The 16,096-nt window shown below is 44.1% G+C and overlaps 1 protein-coding gene across 2 annotated transcripts in view; it reads left to right on the top strand.

Annotated features, from left to right (window-relative positions):
- SCFD2 (sec1 family domain containing 2) overlaps window positions 1-16,096 on the top strand; it is a 397,062-nt gene that overhangs the window by 339,750 nt on the left and 41,216 nt on the right. For both annotated transcript variants that reach the window (NM_001078005.1, XM_015471617.3), the window contains exon 6: window positions 10,679-10,824. In NM_001078005.1, coding sequence (NP_001071473.1) covers window positions 10,679-10,824 — 146 coding nt within the window. The remainder of the gene's footprint in view (window positions 1-10,678; window positions 10,825-16,096) is intronic.

Genomic DNA, 16,096 nt, shown 5'->3' with positions numbered 1-16,096 from the left:
AGGCCTCGGGCTGTACGCTTTCCAGAGTTCTCTGCATTTGCTTCTGGGGCCCACCCTCAAGGCTCCTTCTGCCCCCAGAAGAGACAAGAGCAATGGTGGTGTTTCTCCCCTTCCCCTCCAGGCCAGGGGCCACTGGCAAGCCTCCCTGGACTGTGTCCCATCTCTGCATCTGGAACTGCTGACCCACAATTAAGCCACGCTGCCTCCGAAAGAAAATACAGAAAAGTGATAGATAAGAGGCCTCATTTAGTGGGAGCTTAAATTTCAGGCATAGCGATGCTGGCTCGGTTCAATGGAGATTTACAACAACAGGTGCAGGGGAACCTTAGATTGAGGCTGAGAGTGATTTTTGTGTGTGTTGGGGGAAGGGTGAGGTGGGGTCTCATTTGATCTGGCTGCTACTTAGAAGAAAAATAAACTCCATTTGCTCTTCCATTCTTTTAAGAAACAAAAGGGATGAAAGAAACCTTAGGCCAATAAGCTTCCCTTTCATTCTTTCCTTTTTCTCAGATCAGAAAATGATCCCGTATCATTAACCACCTAGCCTTTCCCAAAAATATAAATAGAGAGACACTACTTTCCCTCCATACTTATAAGTCTCACGATAACAAGCGCAGTGATCTCCAGAAACATAGTAGAAAAGAAAAGACTTAGATTTTGTTTTAAAGCTCCTCTAAATGACAGTGAGAACAAGAGGCTGGGGAGGGCCAGACAGTCATTTGACAGGCTTTGAAATGTGCCATGATTTGGACTTTTGATTTCATCCTTTTCTACACGCGATTAGCTATAGCACAGGTTTGTGTAATCAGCAGACAAACCAAAGCCTGAGGAATTTACTCACTGGGACTCAGGTAAGAAAGCCTTGCCCAGTGACATGTCATAGCCAGAAGCGACACTATATTACTCCCACCTTCTAAATTTTATTGAAATTTTAGAATAAAGTACAACCTTATCTCTTAAGAATCCTTTGTGGGCAATGGACCTTTGGTACTGTTTGTAAAACCAGGAGCAAGACTGGGCCTGGAATAAGATTCAGGATGGAGCAGAAAGTGTGCACCTTGATGGGGTCCTTCACATCTGCCTTCTTCTGCTCCTCTAGGAAGCCTTCCAAGAGGTCTCCTTTTTTTTTTTTTTTTTTTTTTGGCCATGTGGCATGAGGATCTTAGTTCCCCAACCAGGGATGGAACCTGTACCCCCTGCAGTGGAGGTACAAAGTCTTACCCACTGGACAGCCAGGGAAGTCCCCAGCTGGTTTTCTTGGGGGAGCTCTAGGCCTCTGCTGCAGCTGTGTCAGGTGGAACCACCCCACGCCCTACACACACTCTCTGCATGGGAAAACAGGGAGGGACGGAGCGCAGGAGGTGAAGAGGAACAGGGCTGGTAGCAGGTGGTGACGCCTCAGGCTCACCTCCTGCAGGACAGGTGGGATCAGCCTCCGCAGGTCTCAGAAGGAGCCTCTAGGCTTCCTTTTCCCTCTCTCTGAAATGCCCAACTGCCTCATTGGTTCTGAAACTGTGCCCTGGGGGAATACTATTCATGGATAAAATCAAACGATGGCACACTTTACTCAATTCAGAGAAAAATACAGTAAGCACATCAGATTTCCCCCAACATAAATTTGTATCTATCCTGTGTTTCCTTCCCTTTGTTGTTACGTCAGCTTTGGTAGCACCCAAAAATGAACAGACGAAAAGCGAGCAAATGTTAACAGAAGAACTGCCAGCTGTGCTCAGCGCACGGCTGTGCTCGGGGGTTGCCTTTATGTGCATGTAGCACAGCCTTCGGTGCTTCCCTGGTGGCTCAGTTGGTAAAGAATCTGCCTGCAGTGCGGGAGACCTGGGTTCGATCCCTGGGTTGGGAAGATCCCCTGGAGGAGGGCATGGCAACCCCCTCCAGTATTCTTGCCTGGAGAATCCCATGGACAGAGGAGCCTGGCGGGCTGCAGGCCATGGGTCGCAAAGAGTCAGATGGGACTGAGCGACTAAAGCACAGCTCAGCACAGCCTTGCTTTCTCCTAGTTTAGAAAACAAGATCAACAGCAGTCATTGTCACAGGGGTCTCTGAGGCTCACAGGTGCTCTGCCACCTGACAGCTTGTGAAAACAACCAGAGGCAGATTATCTCTCAAGTTGGCTCCAAGAGGCCAGCGCTCCATGTTGAGCTAGTCAGAACCATCAGAAATGTCAGCATGCTTTGAAAGGGGACTTAGGGTGTCAGTGGCAAGTTAGTAAATCAGTAGAATTAACTGAACAGAATAAAAACAATCAGCCTATTAGGAAGCACTCAGCATGCGATGGGGGTTTGAGACCGTATCCGTGATTACTGTTAGCAGCCTCTGTGCCAGCCTGCTTGGGACTGGGCAGGTTTATGAGTGCAGGTTTCAGTGGTTATGTGGGCATCTCCACTGGTGGCAGGTTTTGTTCCTGGAAAGGGGGCCCAAAGTTGAAATGATATGAGAGAAATCTGATTTTTCCAATGGTGATAGCCCCAATAATAGGAGATTGGGTAACTGATCAAAAACCAGTGTCTATCTTTTGAAAGAAATAGCCTCAAACATGGTATTTCACTTTCTCTGAATGCTGAACATCCCTTTGTCTACAGTGATTTGGATTGATTTAATAGGATAACACAATAACTGATATATGAAGTTGTACTATTTAATATGATGTAGTTTCACAAGAGTTTTTACACTTCATCCTTGATTAATCACATGAAATCTTAGGATAAAGAAACTCTGCGTATAGTTTCGGTAGTCAAAAAAGCTGCTTTGGAGAGGTTTTTTCAGCAGCATCTCGGAGGGAATGTTTTGAAATAGCTGAGGCTGTCTCCTTATTTGTGCAGTGATCTAGGATTGTCTGTCTTGCTGCCTCCTGGGTTCTTCCTGAAGCGGCACAGATGTCAGGATCCCGAGGCTGCTTGTCTCTGTGTCTCCATTCTGCTCCCTGGGCCTCACTGACAGCTTGACCTTGTTCCTTGCCTTCATTAAAGGTGCAAGTTCCAAAGCATATTCCTAACAATGTCCCTTCTTTCAGATTCCCCCAGCACAGATTTTCTCACAAGAAGCCTCAGACCTTGGGCTAGAATTCTGGGCAGTGACATTCTCTCTTGATTGTACAAGCCTTTCCACATCCACCACACACCCCAAACCTGCCTAATAATAAAGCATTTCAGCTGTCATTTCTTCCTTTCTCCAACTGTTATAAAAAAGCCAAATTTGCTGGAGGCTTCAAGCGCACGGCGGTCTGGATCTCCCTGGATGTGATAGTCGAGTGCTTGTTGTAATGTGCCAGGCGCAATGCCTCGCCAGCGATGCACTCGAAAATGTCGTTGACGAAGGAGTTCATGATTCCCATGGCCTTGGACGAGATGCCGGTGTCAGTACTCTTGCCTGGAAAATCCCATGGACGGAGGGCCTGGTGGGCTGTAGTCCATGGGGTCGCTAAGAGTCGGACATGACTGAGCGACTTCACTTTCACTTTCACTTAAGAAAGTAGTGTGACTGGTTTTTTGTTTCATTATAATTTTTAAGATTGTGTCCAACTCTTTGCAACCCCGTGGACTGTAGCCTGCAAGGCTCTTCTGTCCATGGAATTTTCCAGGCAAGGATTACTGGAGTGGGTTGCCATTTCCTACTCCAGGGGATCTTCCCAACCCAGGGATTGAACCCCCATCTCTTGTGTCTCCTGCATTGCTAAGCAGATTCTCTACCATTGCACCACCTGGGAAGCCCAAGATGGTAGGGGATACATTTAAAAGATTATATGATATATATGCGATAAAGCATACTTACATAAGAAACACTCATGAACCCATCACCCCCTCCCAAAGGGTTGCTTACCCACCCACCTCCTCCCCTAGGGGTAACCACTTTCTGAAGCTTGTATTTATCATTTTCTTTCCTTTTAAAACAGTTTTATCTCATATGCACGAATACCCAAACCATGTAAGTTTAGTTTTGCTTGCTAAAGAGACAAAATGAATTTATGCGGCCAATTGAGGTTATTCTTCTAAAGTAGCCTTCCTGGGACATGATCCACTTATGCGTGGAGGCTGCACTTGCTCAAACCCATCTGGGAGCCCTTTGTTTGAAATTTTCTGCAGAGACATTTTTATCAGCTCCTCAAGAATCATTGCTGTCGCTTTATGGCATGTTTGGTCTGATTAAGCTTTTTCCCATCACCTATTTTGCTCATTCATTTATTTGAATGAGAAATATTTCATGAGTTCTTCTATGAACAAAGACTCTGTGTTGGAGACCAGTGGAGAACCAGGTAAAGCCCTGGCTTCCCTGGAGCTTGTCCTCACCCCTCCCCTCCTGCCCTCCTCTGTCATTTGAACAATAACTAGAGGCCTCAGGCTAGGAGACTCCAGGACCCTGAGCAGGATCCAGTACCCCACGGGGCCATGGGATCAGTGTGGGCTAAGAGCCTGAGGGGAGATCTGAAGGGACTTCTGAAGGTGGTCCAGTCTCCGTGAGCCGTCTCCAGCCCGTTGTGGCCTCATCTGAGTATTTCTGACCCTGATTTTCTTAGTTAGGTCAGGCACACTAATACTTTCGTCCAAGCATGTTTATGTCGGCACCTGCTGAGGAGCCCCTGCCGTGTGGTGTAGATCAAGAATCCTACAAGGAAAGAAATCAGCCCAGTAAGATCTAAAGGCTTAAAACCCAGATTTTGGCTGTTTTATGTTAGAAGAACTTAAAAGCCACCCTAGATCATTATATAAATATTAGATTGATGACATAAATACATTGCCTGTGTAATATAAATATGAGACCTTAGAAATATGTATGTATATATATGTTTCATTTACTGTATATGCAATATAATATAAATTCAATGAATATAAATAATATGTACATCTAATTCATGTGTTCTCAACCAGCCTCCACATGACCCATTCACCCAAATAACTTACATCCTGCAATCCATCTGTGAAACAAACAGAACGACTCACGCAGAACTGTGACCCCTGCAGAGCTCGAAGCAGCCTGCCTGTGCCTGGCATCTCCGCTCTTCCTGGTTTAGGCGTGTGGTTCCCAGGAGCCAGTTGCGTTTGTTCCCAAACCTGCCTTTGCTAATTGTACTTTTTATTAAGTTGCAAACTCTAATTAAATGTCCTCTGAGGAAATATGAATTCAAAAAAACTTGTTTCAATGAAAACCAAATTGAATGCTTTCGAAAAGCATTTAAAGATGAGTCATTTTAAACATGCTTTTGAATTAGGTCTGAACTAGGTGATTGTGAAAGATTGAAGGAAAAAGCAAGATTAAAATCTAGAAGAATTCTGCTTTCAGATAGTGCTTCAGGTGTCTTCAACTTCTTGTTCCATTTTTAATGGACTAAAATTAGAAATTATACCTGGTATGTAATGGTTTAAAAGAAGAAAAAAGAACTCTAATCAGCAGACAGTACTCAAAGAAAAGACCTTGGCCTTTTCTTGAAAGATTAGTGAATAAATAGACACTTAACATTTTTTTAAATTTATCTGTAATTGAAGGATAATTGTTTTAAAATGTTGTGTTGGTTTGTGCTATACAACGTGAATCAGCCATAAGTATACATATGTCCCCTCCCTCTGAACCTCCGTCCCTCCCCTCTAGGTTGTCACAGAGCCGAGGTTGAGCTCCTTGCATGCACAGCAAATTTCCACTGAATATCTGTTTGACGTATGGTAACGTGTGTATTTCAGCGCTCCTGTCTCAATCCGACCCACCCTCCCCTTCTCCCACTGCGCTCACAAGTCTGTTCTCTTTTGTCTGTGTTGCCACTGCTGCCCTGCAAATAGGTTCATAGTTTATGTTTTAATTTTAAACAAAACTATACATACACACAAATACACATATATGTCTATGTGTATACATACATTTGTGTATGCATGGAAGAGAGATCAATTTTTCATGATCCCTCCCCTGTGTTAAATGACTCCTAACACCTACTGGTCCCAAGCACATTTGAAAAGGAGGGCTTCTACTGTAAATATTACCAGGACTGCCGTACACAGGAGTGGTTTTACACAGTCAGTCTCCCTAAGAGATTTCAGATGTGACACCACTCGCTAAGGTTTATTTGGGTTTTTTATTATGTTTTGTTTTATTTTCATTTACCAACCTTTTATTGAGAGCCATGAAAAAATGACTCCATCTTTAAAACAATGGTTTGAAAAGAGAGAAAAGGCAACGTCAGACAGCCAGATGGATGAGGAAGGTCATGACCTCCCAGCGCTCTGTCCTTTCTGGCCATCTTGCCCTCCCAAGCCAACCCTTTCTCTAACTTCCTGGGGATCCCACAGAGGTGGGTCCCCTGCTGCCAAGGGTTTGCTGAGAGGCAGGAGGGCATTTTCCAATGCCCTGCATTTTCCAATGCAAATTGGAAAAATGGGCCTGACGTTCTCAATCTTGGGCTGGAAGAAGGATGAGGAGGCCATCTTTGGATAATTTGGGTACAAATAAGAAAACAGCCTCTTGACCAGGCTCCAGTGATACTCTTTGACCCTAGCTTTTCCTAGTCGGATGTGAGGGAACTTTACAGCTGTGAAGAGAGTAATATCTCTAAATAGGGAGGCATTTCAAGTCCTATTCCAACCATGCTCCCCAGCTTATTCAACCACACAGGTTCCGTGTGTGTGTGTATGTGTGTGTGTGTGTGTGTTGGAAGACCTTAGGTGAGGTGAAAGTGAAGGCTCTCAGTCATGTCCGACTCTTTGCAACCCTGTGGACTGTAGCCCACCAGGCTCCTCCATCCATGGGATTCTCCAGGCAAGAATACTGGAGTGGATTGTCATTTCCTTCTCCAGGGGAATCTTCCTGACCCAGGGATCGAACCCAGGTCTCCCGCATTGCAGGTAGACTCTTTAACCTCTGAGCCACTAGGGAAGCTCCTTAGGTGAGGTGCTACATCTCTAATCCAAACTGAAGCTTTGGATAAGGCAGCCTCCTGTTGCAAAATGCTTTATTTTCCTGAATACCTAAGAAATAAAACCCAAAGTCTGGAAGCCAGGCTCTTTTGAAAAAAGTTCCCCATGCCCCAGAAAGTTTAAAATCTGCTCCATGCAAGAACCAAACAGAAGGAGTAGGCAGACTGGAGAGAGGGGTTCAGCTTCATTTCAGCCCTCCCAAAAGGATCGCTCAGCTACTCAGCTTGCTGTCCACTTTAACCTTGTTGTTGCCTGAACTGTGGGTCCCTGCAGCACTCACAGCCATGGAAACTGCTCTCCTCTCTCTGCCCGAGGAAAGCCACTTCAGTAAGTGGAGACGGGTGAGAGGGGCCTGGCGAGGGCAGACATGGACACGGGAGCCCTATTTGGTTGCTTGGAGAAGTAACTGGACCCCTGCCTGAGATCGCCAAGCCCTCCAGAGAAAGGAATTGCAGGAGCATGAGTCATACCCCATTTTAGACAAACTCAAGGGTGCCCTGGGGGTTGGGGGCCTCCCTTATCAAGAAGCAGGCAACTGAAGTACACAGATTGTGCTTGGCCAAAGCCTAGGATCAGCTTCTGCTTTATTATCTATTAAACTAAGTGGATTAAATGAGAATTGACTGGAATTGTACACTTAGCGTTCCCTTACAAAACACCGTTATCTCATAAGCTGGCTTAATGGAACAGGCTGTCAGGGGCTTCTAAGAAGTAACTGAATATAGCGCCTTACAGGACAGAGATCAGATGGAGGGTGTGCAGCAGCCCTGGGAGATCCCAAGATCCCACACCTTGTGTGGATGCAGAAGACAGGCCAGGGTGTACCTGCAAACCACACTGTTAGCATCTACCCCCAGGGATGGGCCCAAGTCTTCCCAAGAAAGGCATCTGCCACTCACTCCATTTTAAAAGCACTTCTAATGCTGGGAAAGATTGAGGGCAGGAGGAGAAGGGGACCACAGAGGATGAGATGGTTGGATGGCATCACCAACTCAATGGACATGAGTTTGAGCAAGCTCCCAGAGATGGTGAAGGACAGGGAAGCCTGGCGTGCTGCAGTCCTTGGGGTTACAAAAGACACAACTGGGTGGCTGAATAACAAAAAGTGCTTTACTAACCTTTTATGTATGTGGCCTCCAGCACATATGAAGACAGTAGAGTGGAGTGGTTAATACGACTGTCTTGGGAGTTAGACCACAGGCTTTGCATCATAGCTTTACTGCTTTCATTGAGTGACCACGTGTTACTTCTCATGGCTCAGTTTCCCCATCTGCAAAATGGGAGTAATAATAGTAGTACTTCATTGGGTTTCTGTGGAGATTAAATGAGCTGATATCTATAAACTCCTTAGAATAGCGCCTGATGTAAGTGGTTATTTAGGTGAGCTTTAAGTGATTATAGCTTTTACACAGAAAAAGAATTCATCCCATTTCATAACTTTTGCACCCACATCTCCTTTAACTATTATTAGTTGCAGCATGAGTGTTGAATGAGCTGCATTCACAGAGGAGATATTCTGAAAGGCAGGAGGCAGTGTACATGGAGGAGGTCAGGCCTGTGATCAGAGGAACATTTTGCTGGAGATGGTGATGTGCTTTTGCACATCATTTGTCTCCTTTGATCCACATTTCTCGTGTGTGTGTTTGTGTGAATGACTTTTCATTATAGGGTTTGGGTAACTGAATGTAAACCCTGCTTTTGGTGAAGATTGATAAAGTTATGAAAATGCTCAGAGATGATAAAAATGAGACCCCTTTGGCCTGGTGTCCCAGAAGCATATCCATTGTAGAGCACTTGCTTTGAGGATAATAGACACATCAGAACGAGATGATGGTTTGGAAGAAGTTGCCGTTGTGTAGTTGATTTGAACAGTGGAGAATATTAACTGTTTTTCAGGGAAATTTTAGTTTATTTGTAAATTTAGGACTTTTTTCCCAACAATTTATTTGACAGTTTTATTTTTCTGTTGGGTTTCTTTGAGTTCAGTTTACTTGTAAACATTTCTATCAACAACCTGCTCCACAGTCAACCTGCCTCTTTGGAATTACACAGCCTTTGCTTAATCTAATTCTAATGTATAATCCACAACTTCCACATGTACTTTATTATTTTCAGTACTCTACAATCCAGGATATGGTTTTATCCCTCTCAGCCTAATGGAAGAACATTATCGTCCTCATTTTTCAAAAAAATTGAAAGAGACCAAATGAAAAATTATATAAACTGTTGTTGTTCTTGATGTTTAGTCACTAAGTCATGTCCAACTCTTTTGTGACCCCAGGGACTGTAGCCCACCAGGCTCTTCAGTCCTTGGGATTTCCCAGGCAAGAATACTGGAGTGGGTTGCCATTTCCTACTCCAGGGAATCTTCCCGATCCAGGAATCGAACCTGTGTCTCTAGCCCCTCCTGCATTGGTGGGCAGATTCTTTACCACCGCACTATCTGGGAAGGTCTAGGCTGCCTGTGTTCAGATCACCCTGGAAGCTCTGGTTTCCTGAGATAAGGGTTTGAGTGCAAGCACTATATTTGAGAAGATGTCCCAGGCAGTGTGGTCAGGAAGTAGGGAAGTGAGACAGGGGAGGAAAGAAAGCTCAGTAGTGAAGGCATTCACGAGTGAGTTACTGCTGTGGGCAACTGGGACTCAGCCCTACCACCCCCTCCCCGTCAGGCTATGGAGACCACAATTCAGAATCGTTCCACCTGTCCCCAGCTGTTACTATTCCCCCAACAACAATTGTGGTGTTGTTTCTGAGTGCTGACTTCCATGCTTCTAACCAGAAGAAGCCCTCAGACAGGAAGAGAGACACAGAAACAGACAGATAAAGAGAAAGACGTGCAGGTACTTGAGGAAGGACACAGAGGCCACAAGATCTGCTCTCCAGACCTACACACGACCCGCAGTGACTGAGCCAGCATGGGCCGAGCATTGTCAGCGTGCTAGCGGGAGTGCTCCTTAACCTCTCTGGATCTCAGCTCTCTTATCCTCAAAATAGGAGAAAGAATAGCTCCTGCCTCATAAGGGTGATATGGGGATTGATGAATTCCTATATCTGCAGTATTTCAACACTCAAAAATTCTCATCTCAAGTCTTTCTCTATTTTTTGAACTTCTAACTTACCGTAATCATTCCTCTTCTGAATAGGCTTCTAACAAGATAGAAGATAAATCCATCTATTATAAGTTTCAAAAGGAAATAGAACCATTTCCGAGAACAGTCTCCATATAAGGCCCCCTTTGTGTTTGATCAGCTTTGAATGGTTGCCTTTTCAAATACGCTGTATGCTTTGTTAGCACATTAGATGCCCAGCCCAGCAAGTTCTGTTATTGGAGCAGCTCTATGAGCTTTCTCGTTCTGGCTGTTCTATTTTATGGAAACCGTTGGTGGGATTCAAGTGTGAGCGGCTCATCACAGTCCTCTGTTGTATTTTCCTCTGTGTCTCCTCCTCTTTTCTCAGAGCTATTTTCTAAGGATAGCAGACCCTAGGGAGCTTTCTTTTTGTGAAACTTCTACAGTCTAGGGGTTGAAGCCAGTGGCTGCAATCCCAGGCAATTCTGAGTTCTAATTCTGTCAAAGGCATTTATACTCAGTGTGTTTCGTTGCTCAGGGATGATTGAAACAGCCCAATTGGTGAACAGCCAGGGGGAAATAGGGTTAAAAAAAAAAAAGAGGAACTCAGCAATGTTACATGGAGCTCAGCCTGTCATGATTAAAACTCTGTTTAAAGATTTGTTCACTCGAGAAAATATCTCTGGACTGTTTCAGGCTGTGACTCTTCAATTAATCTGACATTTCACAAATCCAAAAGTGCTGTGGATGAACTCTTCACTTTGCTTCGGGATATTGCTGGAGCTCGGAACCTCATGAAACAGTTCAAGTCTGTATATGTTCCTGGAAATCATACCCACCAGGCAAGTACATATGTTTTAAAGTAACCAGCTAATCTGTGCTGTGTTTTTAGGATTCAGAGACTAAAAGAAAAGTTTCCATGTTAAGCTGTTTAAAATGAAGGATTTGTTCAAGATCAAACCTAAGGTTCTTCTAGTCCAGAGTTCTGGATTCCCCTGAATCTGAAAGCTTCCCGATTTATTTGTACCAAGGCTTAATGCAGTGAGATGAGCAATGGACTGGGGGTCAGCTCTGCTTTGTCAGTGGCCCAGACCTGTCCTGTCACCTTAGGCAAGTCCGTAAGTGCTAGATGAGGGGCTGGCTTTAGACAGTGCCCAGGTTTCTGGATCTAAGAATAAGAGAATTACTGAATAATATTATGCAAAGAAAATAAAAGTTGATGACAGCAAAAACAGTTGTTATTTAAAATGCCCCCATCACTTTATGGGCTTCCCTTGTGGTTCAGCTGTTAAGGAATCTGCGTGCAATGCGGGAGACCTGGGTTCGATCTCTGGGTTGGGAAGATCCCCTGAAGAAGGGAAAGGATACCCACTCCAGTATTCTGGCCTGGAGAATTCCATGGACTGTATAGTCCATGGGGTCACAAAGAGTCAGACACGACTGAGCGACTTTCGCTTTCACCACTTTATAAGGAGAGTGGGAGAACCTTACAAGGATGTTTTGAACAGGGAGTTGGAAAATGGTAAGAAAATCCAAGATGAATGGGGTAATTACTGTACCACAACTTGATGAAAAAGGGAAGAGTGGGGTCGTAGAGTGAAGCACAGAAAGACCCAATGGGAAGATAAAGGGTAAAGAAAGGCTAGAGCCATCGAGGCTGGGTAGTCTCTGTTAGACAAGGAGGAAAGCGATCAGGTTGCTGGTGGCCAAAGATGAGCTTTCAAGGAAGAATAGATGTTTCTGACAGAAAAGCTCATTAGGTTTTGGTGTGGAGTGGATGAAGGAATCTTCTCTCCCATCTTCCTAGGAAATATTCCACAGAATTCACTCTATTTGCTAAGGCTTTCTTGGAGAGTTGAATGTGCTGTTAGTGGGGACTATGATCCAGTGAGGGGTTCAGCTTCAGGGTGCTGACTCTCCAAGGTGGGCATGTAGACAGGAGCTAAGGTTACCCACGATCACCTAGCGACATGCAGGTTCTTCCTCCCATTTATTCAGATAGTAGCTGATACTTGAAGAGTCCCCTGCATTTGGTTTCCCTTTGATCCTCATGCAAGTAAGCCAGAGAGGTATTATTATCAGAGACCTAGGAAGGCCGCAGTGACTTGCCACAGGCACACAGGTGGCCAAGACCTGACCATGTGTTTGCTGCCAACACAAAACTTCCAGTCACTGCACCATGGTTCTCATGGAGGTTCTAGAAATACTAACTGATGGTGCTGTGGGTACATGAAGTCACCCACCAAGACACCGAAGACCTTAGAAACTGGCACTCAACTTAGTAATATAAGTTCCCATCCTTTGTTCAATGATCTAAAAAAATACTGATAAAATCACTCAGATAATTGATCAGCTGTAGTTTTGTCATTTAAAAAATTACCAGTCTTAAATATGGCAGTGTAGACTGGTTCTACAAGATGTGATTGAACTGAAGATGCATGATGAAATTTAGACCAAAGACTGTTGAGAGGCAAGTGGCTGTTGTCATTAACAAAGGGAAGGTAACCACTAAATTACTAAGGTCTTTTCAGTTTCTTTTTTTTGATCATCATGGTTGGCTGATTTGGCCAACTTCACATAAATATGTTATCTATAAATCTTGAGCATGACAAAGACAATGATCAGTTTCCTAGACTTTACCTCCCTGCCACCAACTCGGTCATTTCTCCAGACCTCAGAACCCTGTCTGAGCAGCCTTTGCCTTTGGAAAATGAACTCTCCCTTGTTGCATACACTTCCTGTATAGTGAGTCAGTAATATTATCAACTCATTCAACAAAACCCCTAAAGGTCCGTGAGTGGAAGTGGGGCAAGGCAGAGAGTATATGTGTATCTTGAGGGGATTTAATAATATTAATCCAGACACCAAGTGAAATGCTATACAACCAAAAAGTGAGATCTCTACATACTCAGCAAGGACTGTATTTGGATCCTTAGGTTCTACTTGGAGAACTCAAACAGTGGTTCGTGGTCTGTTGGGTGAAAAGTGTTGTAGATTATTCTGTAAAGTGTTATCCTAATTTTCTTTTAAAAAACAATAAAATAAAAAGTATGTGGGTATGTATACTTAATAAGTATTTAAAATTTTAGGAAAAGTGTATAATGGTTACTTATGGGGAATAGGAAGGGTCGAATGGACAAGGAGGAACTCTGGCTTCTTGCTTTATATATGTAGAGAAAGAATTTTTGATGGGATTACAGATCATTTTTACCTGTTTGGGTTTTTCAGCATCTTTTAGAGGTAAGGAAGTACTAAGTCACAGGTGTAAGCCCTGTGAGGACAGGGATTTGATCTGGTGCTGTAGTGGTATCATGCACATAATGGGTGCCTGATAAGTGTTTTGGGGTACATCTTGAATGCACTACATATATTTTTATCATATATTGGAAGAGTCATTGGGACAAAAATATATACAGATAGAAAATCACAGGTGTCCAGACTAGAAGCAGAGTCCAGCTCCATCTAGCTTTGAAGATGGACCTTGGCTAGGCAGTTTTCCGTCCATCTCTTCTCCCAGTTCGGTCCTCAGCTCTAGGAAAAATTAGTGCTTTCTATCTAGCTCCATGCTGTTTCTACACATCATCTAGTTGGGATGTCCTGGGCTTCCTGGGGCACTCAGAGAAGACATAGACCTGGTCTGGCGAGGGATTCCTGCCTCGGCTCGGCCCAGTGCTGTGTATCTGGGCTCTCTCCCCTGGATCTTGGGGCCCTACTCAGCCCCAGGCTTCCTCCCAGAGTACTTTTCTCCTGCTCTGATGCAAATGAGTTGACTCTTAGAGCCACTCCTCTTTACTCTATTAGCTAGAGGCACTTCTTATTTAACCTTCATCCTTTAACCCTTTAGGTAAATGTTTTGGTCACAGCTCAGATGTAGAAAGCAGACACCACTCTCATCATTTTAAAGAAAATGTGATTTCATATAAGGAATTAAGTACCTGTAGTATCTGAAAGAGCTGGAGGAGTGGGATCTAGACCAGGTATGTAGAAATGAGCCCCAAACATCACTACACACCTGGTTCCAAGAGAACCAGTACCTCTGCCACAGCCAGGGGAGTGGGCATGGTGTCCACCACGAGGCTGCCATTGAAGCTCTTGGCTTGAAGAACACGCCAGCAAAGCTGGAGACAGCTTCTGTGTTTTCTCATCCTGGTAAATACAGAGCCCAGCTCAGTGCTTGCCACCTGAGGGTAAAGGGGTAGGTGGATGGATGGATGGATCCTGGACTCTGGGTCTTATTCAGAATGGTATTTCTTACGTTCTTAATTCTAAGTGAGAGGGAGGTTAGCATGTAGGTGAACATCAGCCTTTGGGTTCATAACCCAGCTCTGCTCCTTACTAACTGTGTGACCTTAGGGAAATTACTTTACTTCTCTGAGCTTAGTTCCTCTTAGCCACTATTATTAGCTCCTTCATACAAGTGCTGTGATGATTAGGTGAGTTGATACATATAAGGCTTTTTAGGACACAAGCCAACACAGACAGTGCTATGTAAGTACTGGCTGTAACAGTTGTGTAAAGGACGAAATAGACCTTCTCTTTGTTCTCTTTTGTAGAGTTTCATTGTTTCCTTTGTTAGGAGATGGGCTACACAGAAAGGAGGTCATTCTCAAGTTGACTTTCCCGTTAGCTGTGGCATATGGTCAGAATTTACTACTCATACCCCTTTGTTTGGAAAAGTCATGTTTGTCTGTAGACTCTGTTAACCAGAAACCTAAGCCCCAGTTTTGCCTTTATAACAAGCCTTCTTCTGCTTTCGTTTCTTACTACAAATGTTCCAGTTTAATGGGAGGCTTAACCCTCTTCCTGAATGTCAGCGTTTGATGTGCTGCTGTTCCTCAGATGACTCAGGGCAAGGAGCTTATGAGCCCTTTCAGACAAAATACTGTATGACTCTTGCTTGAGTGGCTTTGGCAAAATTCTCAAAGTGCTGTGCTGTGTTGGAGGAAATGTCCCACAGATGGGTACCATCTTCTGTGCCTCTGGCGTGTTGAACAAGAGCCTTTAGAACCTGCAGGGCCCAAGGAGGCTCAATTCATCTTGTGCCTGGTGAAATAGGGCCTCTGAACAGTCTGTAGGCCCAGTCTCTTCATCAGCAATCCCCAGCCCTGGCCACCAGCTGTCCTTTTCCAAGTGCTAAGCTCTGTTCTTCCTCCTAATTCTATCTACCTAACTCTAGACCTGCTGACATCCTTTTTGAAAGCATCTACATGAGATAGCATAAACCGGGGGCCAGGGAGCTTGACTCTCTCCTGCAGCCTAACTTCTAACTGCCTGTGTGTGAATTCAAGCAAGTTGATTAATAGCTTTGGGCTTTGATTTCCTTATATTGAAATTAAAGGGACTAGGCTTAAAACAAACTTTGTAAAAGTCATCTGCTTGTGGTTTGAGGGATGGATAGATGGATGAATGGATGGATGAACAGATAGACGAATAAACTACTTTTTAATCTCCAGAGCAAACCATTATCCTTAAGAAGATGAAAGGAGGAAAACAATCAGTCATAGTATATAGCAAAAGATAAAAATAAATAAGCCATGGAGTAGTCAAAGCCCAAAGCCAAGACCAGTTTTGAACAAAAGTTTTTTCCGTGTGATCTTGGATTGAAACAAAGTAAATATCCTCTGTACAAGTCTAGTTCTCCTGGGAAGTTGGTTGTTTAGAGTCCGTTTTTCAGAAAAGAAGCATTTGCAGCAGGAGGACTAAGAGAGGCCCTGGCTGCACCAGTACCAACCAGCAAGGCCAGGGTCAGTAGCACGACCGAGGGGATATGGTTGTGGCAACAACAGTTTTCTTCAAAACTGATCTCCTTGGCCATCTTCAGGTGGCCAAATTTAAGAAGATGTTGGAGTTGGTTTTTCAGAATTGTCTCTGACTTATGTGTAATGTCAGAAACTGTTGCTGTGCTCAGAACCTTTCTTCAAGGGTTGGAATCAGGTCAGTATGGACCTTCTGGACTGAATCATACATTATCTCCACCATGAAAAGGAACCAAAGACATAGAAACAAGTATTTTATTTTTCATATTCTGATTAACTATGGGATATTAAAAGTCCAGTTTGTTCTGGAACAGATACCATTTAATGACAAAAAGAGAGTTTCTGTTTTTTTTGAAAC

Source organism: Bos taurus, chromosome 6 (assembly GCF_002263795.3).
Source record: "Bos taurus isolate L1 Dominette 01449 registration number 42190680 breed Hereford chromosome 6, ARS-UCD2.0, whole genome shotgun sequence".
Classification (NCBI taxonomy): domain Eukaryota; kingdom Metazoa; phylum Chordata; class Mammalia; order Artiodactyla; family Bovidae; genus Bos; species Bos taurus.
This window is presented reverse-complemented; position numbering and strand designations above follow the sequence as displayed.